The sequence below is a fragment of the Bos grunniens genome, chromosome 5 (assembly GCF_055505025.1).
Source record: "Bos grunniens cultivar Pamir isolate PY7600 chromosome 5, Bosgru_T2T1.0, whole genome shotgun sequence".
In the NCBI taxonomy this organism is placed as follows: Eukaryota; Metazoa; Chordata; class Mammalia; order Artiodactyla; family Bovidae; genus Bos; species Bos grunniens.
Window position 1 is genome coordinate 15,572,867 of NC_141169.1, and position 22,575 is coordinate 15,595,441.

Genomic DNA, 22,575 nt, shown 5'->3' on the forward strand with positions numbered 1-22,575 from the left:
AGAATTAAGCCATATAGAAAATAATAAAAGCTAACTTTTTAGTATGAATTAAGCCATTTATGAGCTATAGCAAAGAGATCAGGTTGCAAAATGATAAGACAATTAAGACATGTTAAGGAGGAAGGATCAAAAGGAAACAGCTTAGACAAAACTGACAAAGTGAAGTGTATTGCTGATTTATTTTGTTCACCTCAGTGATTCCCAAAAGGAACTTAAAAGAATTTTGATTAAATGTTACTTCATTGTGCTCTAAATAAAACAATAATAAAACTTATTTGAACACTAAAATCATGGAGGACTCAGTCTCCACTTGTTCCCCACCAAATTCCCTGAACCTAATACCGTAGTGGAGGTTTAGTCGCTAAGTCGTGTCCGACTATTGCAACCCCGTGGACTGTAGCCTGCAGGCTCCTCTGCCGATGGGATTCCCCAGGTAAGAATACTGGAGTGGGTTGCCGTTTCCTTCTCAGAGGATCTTCCCAACCCAGGAATCGAGTCCAGGTCTCCAGTATTGCAGGTAGATTCTTTACCAACTGAGCTAAGAAGGAAGCCCTATTTTATAGTCATTTAGTATTTTAGCGTTATTTTATAGTCATTTAAATACTATAGTAGATGTTCAATAAATAGCTGTTAAGCAGATCAGCAGTAAGTTAGGTAAACATCACTAAAGACATATAACTCCATGTATGTGTATGACTGTGTGTGTAATTTATAGTTATTTAAAGTATATGTTTATGTTTGAGAAAAAGTGAAAGTCTTAGTCACTCAGTTGTGTTCACCTCTGCAAACCCATAGACTAGCCTGCTAGGCTCTTGTCCATGGAATTCTCCAGGCAAGAATACTAGAGTGGTTAGCCATTCCTTTCTCCAGGGGATATTCCTTACCCAGGGGTTGAGCCCAGGTCTCCTGCATTGCATGCAGATTCTTTACCATCTGAACCACCAGGGAAGCCTATATTTGAGAAAGAAAGAAAAGAAAGTGAAGTCACTCAGTTGTGTCCAACTCTTTGCAACCCCATAGAATGTAGCCTGCCAGGCTCCTTTGTCTATGGAATTTTCCAGGCAAGGATATTGGAGTGAGTTGCCATTTCCTTCTCCAGGGGATCTTCCCAACCCAGGGATCAAACCCGGGTCTCCTGCACTGCAGGCAGCATCTTTACCATGAGAAAGCAAATTTAAATTAGTAAATAATACTTGTAATTAAATAATGAACTATAGTCATTCAACATTAGCATAAAACTTATTTTATAGTATTGCTCTGAATGGCACATGCATAAAATGGAAAATAACCAGATTTTCAGATTTTCATGTATGTCATTAGTAAGATAAACCAGTGAGCTAAGTTTAGGATTAAAGAAACTGTAAAGAGATTGCTCAGGATCTTTACAGATTGAAATAAAATTATTTTATTTCATAAAATCTGTAAAGGGATTGAAATAATTTTAAGGATATTATAATGCCTAAAGAAAATTGTTACTTAAATGAAGTAATGGATATAAAGTGTCAAGCACAGAACCACATACATAATGGAAACTCAGCTTACTTATTGTTGTTGTTTAATTGCTAAGTCCTATCTGACTCTTTATGATCCCATGAACTGCAGTTTACTAATGGGTTTCTCTAAATAAATGACAAAGATGTATTTAAAATCTGTTTCTCAAATACTGGGCAAGTCATACTGGGAGATACAAAAATTAAAAAAAACAGCAACATAGACCTGCTGTTGATGATTGCTGCTGCTGCTAAGTCACTTCAGTGGTGTCTGACTCTGTGTGACCCCATAGACAGCAGCCCACCAGGCTCCCCCATCCCTGGGATTCTCCAGGCAAGCACACCCTTCTCCAGTGCATGAAAGTGAAAAGTGAAAGTGAAGTTGCTCAGTCGTGTCTGATTCTTCGCGACCCCATGGACTTCAGCCCACCAGGCTCCTCTGTCCATGGGATTATCCAGGCAAGAGTACTGAGGGGTAGATTTAAATGACTTTGGAATGGTCTTTACAATGTCCTTATCTACTGGCTTTCTTACTAGTGTATTTTTTGAAGGTAGCAATGTTATCATTCATGGTGGTCTTTCCAGGGACCATTAGAATCAGGTGATTTTTTTCCCATCTAGAATTACTATATTTTTGGTCTCTAATCATTATTCATTATTATTATTCCTTTGCAACTTGAATTATTTTAAACCCATTTAAGGTGATGTAATCAGAATGCTATTATTTATGTGCTCTTGATGAATAAAATGATCTTATTAAGTAAATTAGGGCTTCCCTGGTGGCTCACACAGTAAAGAATCTGCCTGGAGTGCAGAAGACCCAAGTTTGATCCCTGGGTTGGGAAGATCCTCTGAAGAAGGGAATGGCTACCCACTCCATTATTCTTGCCTGGAGAATATAGAACTAGACAACTCTTCTAAATATTTTATATGTTGAATTATTTAATCATGATAGTAGTGTGAAGAAAGTACTATCATTATCCATGGTTTACAAATTAAGAAATAGTCATGGAGAGCTTATTATTTGCCCAAAGGAGTACAAAAGAACTTAGAGAAGATCCATTGCTTTTATTTCATGTGCTGTATTGAATTAAATGAAGTCAACTATGGATCGAACAGTCTGTTCCTTTATATCCTACCTTATTATAGTAATGATTTAAGATCTTTCTCAGGAAATGTTATTGTTTTTATGTTGTAATTATCTGTTTAGTACCTGCCCTTTATTGAGTACCTACCTACACTTATGTCTTGATGCTTTGCATACAATTAATTCACACAGTAATATTTCAAAGTTAATATTATTGGACAAAAAGGAAGCAGACTGTGGGACCAATTTGACCAGAATCATACAACTAGTAAAAATTGGAGCTTGGATCTAACCCAGTTTTGTTCAATTGCAATATTTCTTGTCAGGAAATACAAACAGATCAAATGAAAAGGCAAGAAAGGAGAATGTGTAGAAAAATTAAAGGTTATAATAAGGTATCATAGAATATGTAAACCCATAGTAATCTGCCTTCCCTGACTGACTAATGCTCTTTCATTAAAACATTTATTTGTTTTTGGCTGTGTGGGGTCTTCTAGTTGCGGTGCTCGGCCTTCTCACTGCAGTGGTCTGTCTTGTTGGGAGCAAGGGCTCTAAGCGCACAGGCTTCCGTGGATGTAGCTTGGGGGCTCTAGGGCAAAGCTCGGTAGTTGTGGCACATGGACTTAGCTGCTCTGTGGCATGCGGGATCTTCCCGGATTAGGGATCGGTCCCATGTCTCCTGCATTGCTAGGTGGATTCTTTACCACTGAGCCACCAGGGACGTCCACTAATGCTCTTTTTAACATACCAGTATTTGTTTACTGATTTAAGTGATATATAGTACTTGTTCAGTTGAATATATAGTTATTATTATTATTATTGATAATTCATATTGAATTCATATAGAAGCACCCAACTCTTACCATACCTTGGTTGCTTACAATTATGAGATGTGTTGACTGATATTTTCCCTAATCTGAAAAACAAAATCTCTCTGAAACGTGTGAATCATGCTTAGTAAGGGCAAATTATAACTGGAAGACTAATGGAAATCTTCAGTATACTCATACTTGAGAATAACTGCAAATACTCTTCTGCTTTTCTAATTCACATTTTTAAAAACATGCTATCTTAACATTTAATTAAAATAAGTAATTTGGGTTTTATGATATTTTAAATCTCATTTTTCATTTGACATATTCACTTCTATTATACTAGATATTAATAGAAAATTATTAAAGTCTTTTTGCAAGATGATATAAAGGTATCAATAAAATGTACTGTGCTGAATTGTGGTTTTATGTTAGCCTACTTCATTAATTTTTTTATTGAGGTATCTCTGACATACAACGTTGTATCAATCAGATACAACCTATCTTTTTAAAGTATATTAACCTACTTTAAATGCAGAACTTTCTACTCTTTATTACAGTTCTTCAACAAGCACAAACCTTTTGTCTTAATTAAACCACACCAAATCTCCAATTTCACATGCCTTAGAACCATTTATTATCAATAAAAAGTTATAGGGCCCTACTTCTACATTTATTTTGTAAAATTAATAGGTTCAGAATTCTCTTGGCTATAAAAATTACTTAGAATTTATACATCTTCATTATGTAAAATATCATAGATCAACACAAACCAGAAATCATTCATTTATCTATAAAACCAATGAAAATTATATTTTATGTTTCTTATCTCATTTGTCTTGCTTCCATCTTCTATATCTTACCTTCTTATAGTTCAGAGAAGGAAAAAAGTAGGGTATATGGTTTTTCCTATGACAATAGCTTTTATCTATTTATATTTATGACAAAATGTATTCAAACAAAAATATCAGGAATTTACCAAAGGAGTTAAGACAATGGACAGTAAAACAACTCCATAAATAAAAAGTTGATGGCATAACTGGAAAATTTAAATGCAATTTTTTCTCATTATTAGTGTTTATTCCCTGTGTAGTAAGTATTGGCTAGTTCTTAATCCAATAACCAAGAGTATATAGATGTTGGGTATTTTATTATATTATGAAGATATTTTTTAAAAATCATAGTCAATTTCACAGAATTTTATAGAATGGCTATTATTTTTAATTTTAATGTAGAAAATTGTTAGCAATTTCAGAGAAGGAAAGAACCAGAGCTGAACTTTTGTCTTAATCTCTTTTTATCTAGATCCCACTGTGCGCCTAGCATTATTCAGAAACAATGAAAATAAAGTTTCTGTTACAAAACCACCAGAGAAAGCACAACCCCAAAGAGATGGTTTCTTTGAAGGTATGATTTAATGACAGACATACAGAAAAATTAAAAAAATGGAAAATTGTCTTTAAAGAAAAATTTTAAAAATCTTCATTAGTCCTAAAGTACATATATAAAAACTTATGATAAAACATAACTAAGTAAAAGTCAAAATATGGTTCTTGGAGCTAAAATACTAACTTGGTATCTTGATTCATTAGCATGGTCGTTTAGTATTTGTATTGTGGCATACATAAATTAAAATTCTTTGTATTTATGTGTCAAAATTATAATGCTATATCATCAATGTTACTAACTTTATTTAAATTTTACACTGACAGAATATGTTACCTTGTATCAATTGAAGTGAATACATGTTGAAATGATATTCTAATATACTTACTGCCAATATGTGCAAATTGCATTTAAGCGTTATGAATTAAACTCTGGAATTTTAAATATTTTACTATATTTGAAGCTTGTCCAACTCACTTCTAGGACAAAAAATCTGCATATATAAGTGCAGTGGCAGATTGTATTCCCTGTTTCTACATTCAGAATAATTATGGACTTATTAAACAGGAATATTTAAACGTAATAGAACAGCAAATATGACTGAAAACAAGTTTTCTGTTGCTTTTTCTTTAATATTAAAATGGTAATAATTTTCACCTATAGTTTGGATTGTAATTTCTAATAGGAAAGAATAGAGTCAAAATATTTTGCATAGAAGTGAACTACTCAAAAATCTTAATACTTTATCTTCTGTATGTTTTACCAATAGCACCATCTGGGAAGCCCTGTCTTCCGTATGTTTTAAATAAATCCTAAAAATTATGCATCATCATAGCATGATTGAAAATAGATACACTTTAATTTATGTCTCTTTTCTGTAATGTCTCAACTAAAGAAAAATGTGATAGCTACTAATTTTATATTTATTCAGAGATACCTTGCTAAGTGGATGTAGAAGACATAGGGTCTAGAATTTCCTTTAAGCATATGGTAATAAAAATATACCTAGAAAGATAGATAAACCAAGTGTTGCAAATCATGGAAATTGTTAGATCAGTAGATGATGGTATAAGGAAATTTGTTTTAACATCCAATTTTTTAAATAATTGAAATTCCTATAGCAAAACATTAAAAAGGGATAACCATTGAATGTTTAAAAATCAATATTATTTCAAAAATGTTTATGGATTAGTGTTTTAATATAACTAAAATATACTTTCAATATAAAACAAGACCAGTCTTAATCAGGGTTCATTTCTTTGTACAGTCTCAGCTTCGCTGTTTTTGAAAGGAAGAGTAGAAATTCCGCTAAAATAAATAACAACGCCATAGATCTTACCTGTTAAGTAGTAGCATCATTACTTTAGGAAGGATATGCCTAGGAGGAAAGATAATCAGGGCATTTTTGCCCTTTAAATTAACATGTACTTCAGAATCAGACAGAAGGAATCTATCTCAACCTGTTCTGTGACATATGAAAGGTAAAGATATGTTACTATCAAGAATGGCGTATAAGCATACACTGTATTTATTGACTTTTGTACTATAGTAGTGATAGAAATAAAATGGAACATTACCAAATATGCTTTCTGATATGATGTGCATTTTTGTGTTCTTTCCTCAGTATAAAATGTGTTTAGTTTACTTGGTTCTTTTTAAACCTCAAGTGCATTTGGGAGCATGTCATTAATTTCAGTGAATGGTCTTTATGTATGCAGCTTATATTCTAGTGACTAATAGTTACTTTAAGGCTTTTTTTTTTTTTTAAGAAATAAATTTTTAAAAAAGTAAAAAAAAAAAAAAAGCATGGGCTTGGAAAAAATGTAAGTAGCAGAAAATTATCTTCCCTAATGTTTATTTCTGCCTCTTTTTTTAATGGGAAAAGAGTGAGGCAAAGATTATTTAATCATTTCTGGCCAGGTTGAACACCATGTTATCTTTAACTGCTGCGCTGGCCTCATCCACCTCCTAGTCTCACATTCTGTATTTTCTGGCTGGTTAGAAGCCAGCTGCCTTCCAAGTTAGCTACCTCACTAACCACCGCTTCCCACTGGAGGGCGCATTTTTAACCAGGTGTCCCTAGATACAATTCACAGAGTGTAAGATGCACCCTTTTTGAATATGGTTTATAAATGTCAATATATTTACAGTTACCCAACAGAAATATAATTTTAATCTAATAAGTATCACCACAATCTAATTTTAAAACTGCTTTCCCTTAAAAAAATTCAAATAAAATTAATTGGATATCTTACCCCCCAAAAGTTAGGGAGATCAGAATTAAATTTTACTGTAGATTTAGATTGAATGATTCTATGTGGAACAGTTTCTCAATAGTGGAATAGTTGCATGCTGGCACTGTAATAATTTCATTGGAATTAGATGATAGTATTATTTGAATTTTTTCTATAATATAAAATATTTTATAAAACATCTGATTTTGTAAAAAAAAAAATGTAAAAATATGTATCTACTTTTCAATATCACCTATGTGGGGTTTTCGTGATTCATGTTATAAATTTTACTAAAATGCTTTGATTATTTTTGTTGCCTTTATCTAGAGGTCACTAGCAAGACAGAGTGGATGGTAGTTATATCCTATTGGCCTGGGATTTAAAATATGCTTAAATTTAGGGAATATTTAACATGAAATGTCATTATATTAAATGACATAAGGTAAATAATTATACCCTATTAACAGACCATGTTTTATGAAATGTCCTTATATTATGCTTTGTTCATGAGTCGTTGGCAATTTTTGTCTAGCTGCCAGATTTAGACCCTTAACTCAGACCTAAAGGTTGAAGCATATTTAACCACACCTGTTCTGAGGATAACTATGTGTCAGATACCAGTTAGTTTTTCCTATGATATGAAACTAAGAGCCTGAGCATTTTATAGATTCAACATTGATTTGCTTGATTTATTTCCTTATTTTTATTTATATTAATATCATGTCCGGTACCTGTCTTGGTTAATTCTATATCACCTATGATTTCACTTAGGTTTCAATATCTGATCTTGCCTTAAAATTTGAAACACTTTCTTAATTATTGCCTTAAATATTTCCCACCAAGTTTCCTTTTTTGTTTGTTTCAAATGTTCAATTTGGAGCCTGATGGCACTCTCATGTAAAAAGAGGCATAGCTTGAAAGTGGCTCAGATGGTAAAAAACCCACCTGCCAATGCAGAAAATACAGGAGACCCAGGTTCGATCCCTGGGTTGGGAAGATCCCCTGGAGGAGGGCATGGCAACCCACTCCAGTATTCTTGCCTCGAGAATCCCATGGACAGAGAAGCCTGGTGGGCTACAGTCCATGGGATCACACAGTGTTGAACATGACTGAACGATTAACACTTTCACCCTTTCACTTTCACAGGTGTAGATTCTATAGTTAGTCAAACACAGTTTGAATCATGAGTCCTCCTTTTATTGACTGTGTGCCTGGGGACGTTATTTAACTTCCCTGTGTAGCATTATTTTTCATTTGTAAAATTAAATACTAACAGTTTTTAGTTGTTGAGGATTACAGGAGATTCAACTTGGGAAACAAAGTACACATTATAGACACATAGTGGGTGCTCAAAACTTGTAATCTTTGGCAACAGTTACTTTTAAAGTATAAGTGTGGGGCTTCTTTTGTTTTGTTTTATTTCCAATTAGTAATATTTATTGCATTTCTTACTAGGTACTGTGCTAAGAGTTCTACTTAAATTCTCTGATTCAGTCTTCCCAGAAGCTCTTATATATTATGACTATCAATATTTTACAGAGGAAACTGGTTTTGAGAGTTTGATAAGTAACTTGCCCAAGATCACACAAAGAGTATATGCCTAAAGGGAAATGGACATAATTTCTTTATCATAACAAAGCTAGCAAAAATCAAACAAAATGAAGACATTAAGGAATACAGGTTCTTGGGTTAGCCTGTAAAGTATGCAAGTTTAGAATCAAAATATTTAAGAAAAAATTTAAAGACTGACCATTATATTAGCCAAAACTCTGGGAAAAAATATTTTTTTTTATTCATTTCTAAGGGAACGGCTACCCACTCCCGTATTCTGGCCTGGAGAATTCTGTGGACTGTATAGTCTGTGGGGTTGCAAATAGCTGGACACGGTGGGGTAACTCACTTTCACTATAGCTTGCATTAATATAAATTAAGAAACAGTTTAGTGTCCAAATGGTGATTAATATGTTTTTTGACCTGTAATTACCTGCTATCTCATCTAGTTTCATTATGATTACCTAACATTATTAAGTAACAAAATTTTAGATTCTAGGAGTGATTGTATTTTCAAGAACCTATTCTAATTTTCATATAGATGAGAACCTCTCCATACAGACCAAAAGTAAACACTATATTTTTGTTTTATTTATTCCTCTTTTTCCATTCATAACTGACATTTTAATTTTATTTTAATCATATTGAATACATTAAATTACTTTACTGCTCTAATCTGCTAAAACTTAAATTTGCTACTCCTGAAGCCAATGCCAAATTTGGACTTCTGGTTTTGGCCAAGAAAGGAAGCTAGTCAAGCTAGGGAGAAAAAAAAAAAATTGGATCTGGCCCAACAGCCTTCAAAAGGAAGCAGGTTCAGTCTTAGTTCCTCCAATCCCTAGGACAATTTCACTTCACTCTAAAGTCAGACTTTCATAATTCCCAGTTTGGTGCTGTCATCACTAACATGCTTTCTATTTTTCTTTAAAACTGAAGATTCACACATACCATATGTCTTTATATATCATAGAAGTTCAAATATTTTTGTATTAAATTTTTGGGTATTGAAGTCATTAAAGGACTTTAGTGTCTATAATTTTTACTCCAGAGCATTTCTAATCAAACCATGTTCTCTTACGGTATTTTTACTGTATGATTACAAGCATTTTCTTCTCAAGCTTTCCTCCTTTTAATACCAGTTTAGAGCACAAAGTCACATTATATATATTGTTTATTTGTAGGTCTTGTATTAACATAGCTGTATAGAGTACTTGCTAACAGTGCCAACACAATTAGGTATTAAGAGCTGGTAAATTAATGCCACAAAATTAATGCAGGTAACCAAAGACTACCTGGAATGTATGCTCCTAAGAAGAGACTTGCTTATAATTAAAACTCCCTAAATATAATTTAGGCACTATCATACTATTTTGTAGTATAAGGTTTGGAATCACTTCAACTTTCTACAGGAAAAAAAAATGTGATTAGAGATTTCAGTCTAGTGAAGCATAAAACAAACTGCAATTTAAAAAAATATTTGTCTGTAGATAAGTGGGATTTTTGGGAATGGCAATCCATGACCAGAGATAAGCTGATTAAACCTTCCTAGGATTTCCTGGTGGCTCAGACAGTAAAGAATCTGCCTACAATGCAGAAGACTCAGGTTTAATCTCTGGGTTGAGATCTCCTGGAGAAGGGAATGGCTACCCACTCCAGTAATCTGGCCTGGAGACTTCCATGAACAGAAGAGCCTGGTAACCTATAGTCCATGGGGTTGTAAACAGTTGGACATGACTGAGGGACTAACACTTTTTTTCACTTTCACTAATATATCTAAGTAATTCATTCATTACTTACATATATCATATATAAGTATATAATATACATATATAATTGACGTATAGGCTATATATATATTTCACATATATGATGTGTATATGGATAAAAATGGAAAGGGATTTCAGAATTTTTAGAGTTCTTTGAAAGGAACCCTGATATATAGGCTGTTGGATATTATTAGTTTATTTTCTTACTTAAAAATACAAGAGGGTTTCCACTTCTGGTAATAGAGGACTATTTAATTCAAACCACCTCTCCTTCTGAGAACAACTTTAAAAGCTGGAAAATGTAGTTTCAAAAAAAACTAGTTGAAGTCATTCAAGAACTAACAAGTAAGTTAAGACTGATAAGTCAAGAAGGACATCTCAAGAACTAAGAAACTGAGCAAAACTTTTGATGTCACTACTCTTGGTGAACTGGGAGTTTTCTGCTAACCTGTTGCCAGAAATAAATATAAACCATGTCCCAAAACGGATAACATCATCTCAAGCTTCGAATTATCTCTACATTTTTTCCTGTATAATTTTTGGCACAAGCCAAAGAAAAAAATAAAGGCATGGAAGGAGAATGAAACATCACTGAACACCGTGAGAAACAAACAGAAATTGAGCTAAGGAGATTTCAGATAATAAAGGCTTTAAAATGAATACACATAATAATTTTGGGGTATAGAATAAAAAATTGAGAATTTCAGTATACATATTAAACCTATAAAGATACCTGAATGGAAAGTTGATAACTTAAAAGTAACATAACTGAAATAAAGAACTCAGTGTATGGGTTTAACCACAGATTAATCAAAACTGAAGAGAGAATTACTGGAAGGACAATAGCTATGAAAAAAATATTAAAGTTGAAGCACAAAATAAAAAAGAATGGAAAATACAGAAAAAAGAGACGTGAGATGCAGCAAAAATATCTAACACGCATGTAATTACAGTTCAAGAAAAAGGTGAGAGAGAATGAAATAGAAATAATATCTGAAGAGTTAGTATTTGAGGATTTACTAAGGTGAGGTAAAACCTCAATTTATGGATTCAAGAAATTCCATAAACTACAAACAAAACATATACAAGGAAAACCACACTGTAGCAGACTACAGTAAAAGCACTAAAAACCCAAAGACAAAGAGAAAAAAAAATTCAGATCCATAAAAAAAAAGTTTAGTACACATGAAAAGATGCTCAACATCACTCATTATCAGAGAAATGCAAATCAAAACCGCAATAAGGTACCATCTCACGCTGGTCAGAAAGGCTGCTATCCAAAAATCTACAAACAATAAACACTGGAGAGGGTGCGGAGAAAAGGGAACCCTCTTACACTGTTGGTGGGAATGCAAACCAGTACAGCCACTATGGAGAACAGTGTGGAGATTCCTTAAAAGACTGAGAATAGAAGTGCCGTATGACCCAGCAATCCCACTGCTGGGCATACACACCAAGGAAACCAGAACTGAAAGAGACACATGTACCCCAATGATAATCACAGCACTGTTTACAATAGCCAGGACATGGAAGCAACCTAGATGCCCATTGGCAGATGAATGGATAAGAAAGCTGTGGTGCGTATACACAATGGAATATTACTCAGCTATTAAAAAGAATACATTTGAAACAGTTCTAATGAGGTGGATGAAACTGGAGCCTATTATACAGAGTGAAGTAAGTCAGAAAGAAAAACACAAATACAGTATACCAATGCATATATATGGAATTTAGAAAGATGGTAATGATGACCCTATATATGAGACAGCAAAAGAGACACAGATGTAAAGAACAGACTTTTGGACTCTGTGGGAGAAGGCGAGGGTGGGATGATTTGAGAGAATAGCATTGAAACGTGTATATTACCATATGTGAAATAGATCGCCGGTCTACATTTGATGCATGAGACAAGGTGCTCAGGGCTGGTGCACTGGGATGACCCTGAGGGATGGGATGGGGAGGGAGGTGGGAAGGGGGGTTCAGGATGGGGAACACATGTACACCCATGGCTGATTCATATCAATGTATGGCAAAAACCACTACAATATTGTAAAGTAATTAGCCTCCAATTAAAATAAATGTTATTTTTTTAATTTTAAAAAAGGAAAAGAAAGTTTATTATCCTCCAAGTAGCAATAATAATGAAGCTGGTTTATTAATAGAAGTTAGGAAAGTCAGAAGACAATTGTTAAATATCATATGCTCCCCAAAGTCATGGGTAGAAGCTCTAAATCTCAATCTGACTTTGGAGAAAAGGCCTTTTAAGGAGTTAATTAAGATTTAATGAAGTCAGATGAGTGGGGCCCTAATCCAATAGAACTGATAATTTTATTAGAAGAGGAAAAGACACAAGGAGTGTATACATACTCACAGAGGAAGGGTCATGTGTGGACACAGCAAGAAGGTGGCCATCTGCAAGCCAAGGAGAGAGGCCTCTGAAAGACTCAAGTTGCCAACAGCCTTGATCTGGGACTTCTAGGCTCCAAAACTGTGAGAACATATATCTCTGTTTAAGTACTCAGTCTGAGGTGTGGCAGCCCAAGCTGACTAATATACAATGTAATGATATCGTCAGAGTGCTAAAAGAAAGTAAGTTTCACCATGAAAGTCTATACCCAACAAAACTTAAAGCAGAAGCAAGAGACACAGATATAGAGAACAAGTATTGGAATACTGAGGGCGAAAGAAGGCGGGTGGTAGGAATTGGGAGATTGGGATTGACACATATATACTATGTATAAAATAAATAACTAATGCTTTCAAACTGTGCCGCGGTTTCAAACTGTGCCGCGGTGCTGGAGAAGACTCTTGAAAGTCCCTTGGACAGCAAGGAGATCAAACAAGTCACTCCTAAAGGAAATCAACCCTGAATATTCCTCAGAAGGACTGATGCTGAACCTGAAGCTCCAATACTTTGTCCACATGATGTGAGGAGCTGACTCACTGGAAAAGACCCTGATGCTGGAAGAGATTGAAGGCAAGAGGAGAAGGGGACAACAGAGGATGAGATGGTTGGATGGCATCACCAACTCATTGGACATGAGTTTGAACAAGCTCTGAGAGTTGGTGATGGACAGGGAAGCCTGGCATGCTGCAGTCCATGGGATCGTAAAGAGCTGGACACAACTGAGTGACTGAACTGAATTGAAAAACTAACACATCATTGTAAAGCAACCATATTCCAATAAAAATTAATTTAAAATAAATAAATGAAAAAAGAAAGAAAGCAGGGCACTCATGCCACCCAGCCCTCTACCTGCTGCTTTGTGTAGTCATAAGGAAAATAAGGATGATGTCTGGCTTCCTGAGCCAAAACTTTAGAGACAAAATGTGGGAGGAGAGTGACTCTGGGAGAAGCTCATGGCACCCTTTATCTGTGTTGTCCCTTGTTCCCTGAAAGAATCCTCTCTGTCCACGTGTCAGCTGCCTATTTACTTGCTACCCTGGACACTTCCTGTATTTCTGGGATAGCTAATAATCCTATCAAGGTGTTGGATTAATTGTTACAGTATCTTAGAAAGTTCATCATTGAGGACTGCAGGTTTTTATCTAAAGAAGGCTACATGAGATAATGAAGTAGCAATGGATTTGGACTGAGAAGACTCCAGTATGAATCTTGCATAAATACTCACTGGCTGTATACTCCATGTCTTTGTTTTCTTCTGTAAAGATTGGAAGCACCAATCATTACTTCTCATGATGTTTTGAAAATTAAATGATAATCCGAGGTCTTCCAGCTAAAGATGATGGATCCGAAAACCCTCACCAATATATGATTCACGTAGGTGACCATGAAATGATTGACCTCACACACTTGTTTTATCCTCCTAATAAGGTAATTTACAGTTTATCAGTTTTATAGGTGCCCTCTAGATGTAAGCACACAAATGAAGATTTTTAAACATCTGAACTTTTGAACTGTGGTGTTGGAGAAGACTCTTGAGAGTCCATTGGACTGCAAGGAGATCTAACCAGTCCATCCTAAAGAAAATCAGTCCTGAATATTCATTGGAAGAACTGATGCTGAAGCTGAAACTCCAATACTTTGGCCACCTGGTGCGAAGAACTGACTCATTAGAAAAGACCCTGATTCTGGGAAAGATTGAAGGTGGGAGGAGAAGGGGACGACAGAGGATGAGATGGTTGGATGTCATCACCGACTCAATGGACATGAATTTGAGTAAACTCTGGGAGTTGGTGATGGACAGGGAGGCTTGGCATGCAGCAGTCTATGGGGTCACAAAGAGTCGGACATGACTGAGCGACTGATCTAAACTAAACTGAAACATCTGAAAGAAACTTTTAAGAAAAAGTAACAAACACAGTCAACTTCAGGTGAAAAAAATCTTCAAAAATACCATGAATATTTTTAGAGACAATAAAATATTGCATCCATGAAATAAGAATGAGATGCTATGATAAGAAAGAGGGAGTTCAGAGAACTGTAAAATCTGTTTGAAAATAAAAATATGGTACCAGAAATGAAATCTTGACAAAAGATAAAGTTAGAAGATAGTGTTAAAGAAACTTCCCAGAAACTGGAGCAAAAATACAAAGTGAGAAGAAAGATGAGAGAGAACATAAAGAAAAGAGACTTAGTCCAGGAGGTCCAGCCTTAGTAACTGATAGACGTTCCAGAAAGAACACAAGGACAAAGAGATTGAAGGAAGCTGTCAGAGAAATCATTCCCCCCAATTCCCCAAACTAAGGGAATTTCCAGTTTCCTGATCATGTTAGGAAAATGAATAAAATTAAAATCACCTTTGTAGCACATCTTAGAAGATGTCATAAAACCAGGGACAAAGGAAAGACTTTAAAAGTCCTCCAGAAAGAGAAACAGATCTTCTGCAACGGATCAGTTATCTAAAAGGCATTGGACTTCCCCACATTAATCTTGAACCCTAAAGGATGATGGAACAGTATATTCAACATCCTTGGGCAAAGTTATTTTTAACCCAGAAATTGATAAGTGAAAAAAACCAGTGAGAGTATTAGCTGCTAAGTCATGTCAGACGCTTTGTAACCCCATGGACTGTAGAGCACTAGGCTCCTCCGTCCATGGAATTCTCCAGGCAAGAATACTGGAGTGGGTAGCTATTCCCTTCTCCAGGGGATCTCCCTAACCTGGCTCTCCCTCACTGCAGGCAGATTCTTTACCGTCTGAGCCACTAGGGAAGTCCATACTTCTGTAAACAGGTGAATTATTAATAAAATTTAAAAATATAAAAGCATATCAAGTCTCAAATGTATCTCCCTTGCAGCCTTGATCTGTAAGCTACTGGAGGAACCACTCCACAAAGATGGAGAGGTAAGCCATGAAAAAGAACACATGAGATCTAGTGAGAGAAACAAAGGGATGGCGAAGAGTGATCCCAAGATGAGAGCACACACAGGGTTCAAGAGTAGATACTCTAGGCTGACAGACAACATCTCTGAGGAGCAAAAATTTTTTCCATTGTCTTGTCATGAACATGCTCCAACATATCAATAGGAGATACAGTCCTCAGGAAAAGAGTTTGGGAATGACCTATAGATATGTGTGTGGAGGCTTCCCCGGTAGCTCAGCGGTAAAGAATCTGCCTGCCAATGCAGCAGACACTGGAACCTCAGGTTCGATCTCTGGGTCAGAAATATCCCCCTGGAACAGGAAATAGCAGCACACTCTGATATTCTTGCCTGGACAATCCCATGGATAGCAGAGCCTTGTGGGCTACTGTCAGTGGGGTCGCAAAGAGTTGACATGAGTGACTGAGCATGTACATGTGGATATGTGTGTAGAATGCTAATTCATGAATCTGCGGTAGACGTACCCTTCTAAAAGAGAATTTGAACACTGATGACAGTACAAAGAAAACTAACTAGATGTAAAGAATTGGTTAACTAAATGTGAAGAAAATCAGTTACACAAGGAAGGAAATGTAATCCGTAACAGTTATGCTATTTTTTTTTTCTATAAGAAGCTGTGTGTTTTGAATTCATATCAAAACTTAAATGAATGAAATGTAATAGGCTTCACACAACACTAAATTTACCTAACTTTAAGGGAAGACAAAAGAGAAGAGACCTCAAAACCTGTTGAGTATAACAAGGACACTGTGACATACATCTAGGCACAACCTGTGGTGTCCTAATCATTCCATTTGGCTCTTAGGATATGTGTGGGCATGAGAGTCGAGTCAAGTCTGTGAATGTGTAGATAAACTGAGTCAAAGCCGTCCATCATCTCTGATGATCCCAGCAGATTTTACTGTTCATTGGTCATATCGTCTTCTCAGGTGTATGATCAGCTAGTAATCCAGTGCACTGGCGGGTATATAGCTAGAGTTCAGTTGCATTTTATCCACATTGGTTACTTATAGCTCAGTAAACAATCTCAATAATGAGGGCTTGGTCTGGTACAGCTAAATTCTCATTTGTTGAATTCAGTAGAGATTAAATTCTAACAATTACTTTACTGGGGGATTAAATCCTCATGCTTCCTTGCAACTATAGGAAAACCATAGAACTAGCTATTGTGCCCTTCCTGGGCTTCCCCGGTGGCTCAATTCTTAACCCTGATGGGTTAAGAATCCATAATCCGCCTACAGTGCTGAAGACACAGGAGACACAGATTCAGTCCCTGGGTTGGGAAGATCCCCTGGAGGAGGAAAATGCAACCCACTCCAGGATTGTTGCCTGAAAAATCCCACTGATAGAGGAGCTTGGTGGGCTACAAAGGGTCACAGAGTCAGACATGACTGAGAAACTAACACATACAGCACCCATGGCTCATATTTAAGGCTCGGGTATAAATGATATTTACATTGTCATAAATAGTTAAATTCTAAATTGTGATCTAGCCAAAAAATTATTATTTGTCTAAGAAATGGGAAAAGAAGTATATATGTTAATGGTAGATGTGTTATAAAAGGACTAAATCTTTATCTTTTCTCTTGTGAGGCCAAAAGGTAATATACAGAAATTTCAAAAATGAAAACATCAAGATATATGCAGGCCAGCAGTGGAATAAAAGACCAATGTGATTGAACATAATTGCCTTTAAAGTATAAATTGAGAATGGAACTCAGACTTATTTCCTTGTCTTTCCTATTTAACCTAGCAACACATCTTTATTGAATATCTATCACGTGCTTGGCATTGTGTAAGGAGGTGAGGATACAGTGGTGAATGAAATAAACGAAGACCATAAGTAATGGGGTTCACCGTCTGACAGAAGCAGGGAAGACGGTGACTGCCATTTATTAACATTCACATAAGTGTATAAGTGCCAACAAACGTCCTTCTAGTCAAAGCCATGGTTTTTCCAGTGGGCATGTATGGATGTGAGAGTTGGACTATAAAGAAAGATGAGCGCTGAACAATTACTGCTTTTGAACTGTGGTGTTGGAGAAGACTCTTGAGACTCCCTTGGGCTACAGGGAGATCCAACCAGTCCATTCTAAAGGAAATCAGTCCTGAATATTCATTGGAAAGACTGATGCTGAAGCTGAAACTCCAATACTTTGGCCACCTGATGTGATGAACTGACTCATTGGAAAAGACCCTGATTCTGGGAAAGATTGAGGGTGGGAGAAAAAGGGGATGACAGAGGATGAGATGGTTGGATGGCATCACCAACTCAATGGACATGATTTTGAGCAAACTCTGGGAGTTGGTGATGGACAGGAAGGCCTGGTGTGCTGCAGTCCATGGGGTTGCGAAGAGTCAGACACGACTGAGTGACTGAACTGAACTGAAGTGTATAATGACACATCAGAATAAAGTTCTATTGAGGAAAAGTAAGGGAAACTCATTATGAATTTAGGGAAGAAATGACACTAGAACTGAATTTGAAGACTGGGTAGGAGTAACTAGACAAAGAGAGAAGTTGTGGATAAAGAGTGTTCCAGGCCAAAGTGTGGGCCTAATGAAAGACTTTGAAGATAGGCTAGCCTTGGCCATTAAAGGAATTGAAAGAAGGCTGGTTTGACCAGAGAACAAGAAGTCAGATGAAGCTGGAGAAGTTGGCAGAGGACAGAGCAATTTTATGTCTTAATTTTTTGGAGAGGAGGTATTAATCTTTTTATTGGAATAGCACCACTGACTCAATGGGCATGAATCTGAGCCAACTCTGGGAGATAGTGAAGGATAGGGAAGCCTGTACAGTCCATGTGGTCACAAAGAGTCGGACCCAACTTGATGACTGAACAACTTCTGTACAGTAAAGTGAGTCAGATATGTGTATTCCTATATCCCCTCCCTCCTGAACCTCCCTTTCACACCTACCCACAGCCCACCCATCTAGGTCACCACAGAGCACTGAACTGAGTTCTCTGTGCTAAACAGCAGGTTCCCACTAGCTATTTTATCCCTGGTAGTGTAAATGTCAGTGTAAATCAAAACTCCAATGAGGTACACCCTCACACTGATGAGTATGGTCATCATCAAAACATCTACAAACAATAAATTCTGGAGAGGGGGCAGAGAAAAGAGAACCCTCTAGCACTGTCGGTGGGAGTGAGGACAGAGAAGTTTTCATTTGTCCTTGTTAGTCCATGTCAGGGATTTGGCTTTCTGTATTCCAAGAACAATAGTCATTATAAGCAGACGATGCAATGATCAGATGTGTTCTTCAAGTAATGACTATGAAACATGTGGTATGGAGAGCAGGTAGAAAGGAAACAGCAGTGAACATGATGAGAAAAGTTGGGAGGTCAGAGCAGTAGTCTAGCATGGAGATGGTAGCCTGGAGCAGGCTGAACACGGTAGACATGAAGATGTAAGGGGAAAGTAGAGAAACAGCAATCACAAGGTATGAGTGTGTTTTAAGTCGTGTGCTCAGTCGTGTCTGACTCTTGGCAGCCCCATGGACTACAGCCTGCTGACTCCTCTGCCCATGGAATTTTCCAGGTAAGAATACTGGAGTGGATTGCCATTTCCTACTTCAGGCGATCTTTCCTACCCAGGGACCAAACCCACGTCTCTTGCATCTCCTGTGCTGGCAGGCAGTGGCGCCACCTGGGAAGCCTGTGTTTAAGTTACTTCTCTCCTACTGAATGAAAAGAATAATACTCACCCCATAGAGCAGTTGTGAGGAGCCAAACCGTTGCTTAGCCCAGTGTTCAGTATGTGGCAGCAATCATTTTTATTCCCACTGACATTCCAAACTTCACTATAACTCTCTCCTTAAATAAAGTGGTCTCGCTTTCTTTCCAAGGCTAAACTTTTCATCCTTGCTGTGGATGTTATTCGGCAGATCCCGTGATGTTCTCATGTTTAGTTGTCTTCTGCCTTGTTTCTTACATTTCTGCCTGTATTATATCTATTGCTTAAAGTCAGCCTATGAATAAGTTGCATCTTTATTATTGAAAATGTGATGCTACCTCCTTTTCGAGCCACTACCCAATCCATCCATCTCTCTTTTTTATCAACCTTCTTAGGCAGTCTAATTAGTATCTTCATTTCTCACCTTCTGTTTATTGAGCATTTTTTATTCTCTAAAAAAAAAAACATTTTTAAGCTTCTGCTTTCTTTTATTGTACTTGAGGCTGGAAGCAGAAGTAAAAATCAGTTCTTGATTTAGAAACTCAGCCTAACAAGAGACAAACTAATAAACTGAAATTTATAATCTCACATACAGTCTTTTCATAAAGCTACGCAGCGTGTACATTCTGGTCACATTCTCATCATTGTACTCAAACTACCTTCATTACAGAAATCAGTGTTAACCTCTTAATTGCTGAACTCAGGAACGTCTTTTCTGCCCTCTTTCTACTTGCCATTTCTTTGGGATTTCTCTCTCTAGAATTTTTCTCCCATTACACCCTCATTCCAGTTCTCTCCTGGTTCTCCTCATTATCTTACTACTCCTATTTGTCTTTATTTGTCTTCTCTGCCTATTTCTGTTCCTAAAAGAGAAGTATCCCATAGAGTTTTGTGTGTGTGTGATGTTATTCTATACTCAATCCACATATTTATTTACAAATACAACAGATATTTGCTTGGCCAGACATTATAGTAGGTGAGGGAATACAAAGATGAGTAAGACATAATTTTGCCTTTAAAAAACTACCGTCGAGTCCAGTTGATGAGACATATAAACAGGCAAAAGAAAACATCATGGAGGTACAAATCAGACCTATTCCCAAGGTGTGATGAAAAGATCAAGAATATAACACCTAATTCTCTCGTATAGCTTATGTTTACAGGCAGTAACAACTAAATATCCACCTCCATCCTTCACCCTTTGATTTTTTCCTGGGCACGTGAAACCCAGTATGTCTGATATGATGTGTATATGTACATTCCACTCCACCCACCTGTTTGATCCTTTTTGCTGTCTCTGTTAGGAGCATCAGCTGTCATCCACTCGCTTAACACAGATAAATGAGAATCATTCTTAATTCTGTTCCCTTTTGCATTAGCTAAGTGTAGGCCCTACCCCCGCATCAGCCATGGTCTGCAGTGTCTCTTGCCCTGAAACATTGTCACGGTCACCTTTATAATATTCACACATCTCTTAATGTTATCAATGCTGTCTTCTATACTTGCACAGCAATGCCTTTCTAAACTCTATTATTCACACAGCACACCCCTGTTTAAAATTCACAGTGTCTTTCTGTTTCCCCTAGTACAAATTCCAAGGTCTTAAACATACAATACCCTTTACATACTGTTCCCAGCATACCTTTCCACCTTATATCATTTCTCCCCCAAATACTCTGTAACCATATTGAACTACTTCAGTATATCCCCAACTATAATAGAGTGCTTGTTCTTTCCAAAAAATGCCCTGCTCTTCATATTTTCATGGCACTTTCTTTATCTTTAATGCTTTTCCTCACCTTTCTAGTTTTAGACGTTTACTTATCCTTCATGACTCAGATAAATAAATGTCATTTCATCTGTAAGGCATTCCTAGTAACACCAAGCTTCCCACAGGCCTCTGTCATGTCTGCTTAATACTCTCCTATGACTATATGTTTTTGTCTATTTCCTGCACTGACTATAAATCTTTTTAAAGCCAGGGATCAAGTTTTAGTCATATTTCTGTTTCCTCCCATCTCCAGAACCTAGCAACATTATTAGATTCATCTATACTAGGCATTCAGTAAGTATTTGTTGAATTAATAAGCAGTTCTGACTCTAAAAAAGAAATATCTTTGGAGTCTCAGAAACACTCTTCCTGCCAATTGCTATTACTCAAAGTCAGATACTGGCCTATTCCCAAGTTAAACTTACAACTCATTTAGTGTTCACATCCAGGCTTTAGGTCCCACTGTCTCAGCCACCCCTTAGATCTACTTAGCACACTTTGGAATTCATTTAATCATTTCCTACTTAAGCTCCACCAGCTGTGAATTTTGGATTTTGAAAATTTCCTCGTTATAAATAGCATCCTTTCATTTTATGGTTTCATAGTTTTTGAAACATTTTCTAGAAGAGATGGGTAATAAAGTCACTATTTGTTTTTGTGTTTAAAGAAAACTAAATGATTTCTATATTCCATTGATATTTTATAACAACTTAATAAAACTGTAGGATCCCATGTGTTTTCCCCAAAGCTTCATTATCTTCCATAAGACTTTTTCAAATCATTATTTTAGTTTAAAAACAATACTCAACCTAATGGTTAACAGAATGAGCTATGGAGCAGACTATCTGGGTTTAAATTCCAACTCTGCCCCTTGCTACAGGTATGACTCTATCACACCCTCAATCTTTCAGTGTCTGTTTCCTCATTTATGAAATTGGTATAATAAGGTAAATAATGCAGAGTTCACAGAGTTGAGTAAATAAATCAGTACATATAAAATGCTGGGAATAGTATCTAATGCATAGTAAGCTCAATACACGTTAGCTATTTCTATTAACAGGAGCAGTAGTTATTTACAATGAAATCTGTACAAATTAGAATTTGGTTATAGTAACTCCATATACTTTGAAACATTGGTGTATGTGTATTGGGGAAATTTATTATTCTACTTAGCTGATCATTTTTCCATGGAAAGGGATTTTTCAGGTGAAGGTAAATGCATATACCTGAATAGACAAGACACAGATTCTGGTCAGTAATCCATTCTACTCTAAATTTTAGCTGGACAAATTTGATAGGCAGCTTTAATCCAGATTTTTTAAAGTCATGTCAGTCAATCAATCAGTCACACTTCTGGCATTAACCTACCACCCCCAATGTATATGCTATCCCTTGTCATTTCTTTTCTTCATTCTGTAGAAGGTCTTGAACTTGGGTAGCCCATTGAAGCATGA

General features: G+C 36.3%; 1 protein-coding gene across 4 annotated transcripts in view; it reads left to right on the forward strand.

Annotated features, from left to right (window-relative positions):
• Positions 1-22,575, forward strand: part of LRRIQ1 (leucine rich repeats and IQ motif containing 1) — a 236,041-nt gene that overhangs the window by 142,746 nt on the left and 70,720 nt on the right. For all 4 annotated transcript variants that reach the window (XM_086403705.1, XM_086403709.1, XM_086403708.1 and 1 more), the window contains exon 23: positions 4,695-4,796. In XM_086403705.1, coding sequence (XP_086259831.1) covers positions 4,695-4,796 — 102 coding nt within the window. The remainder of the gene's footprint in view (positions 1-4,694; positions 4,797-22,575) is intronic.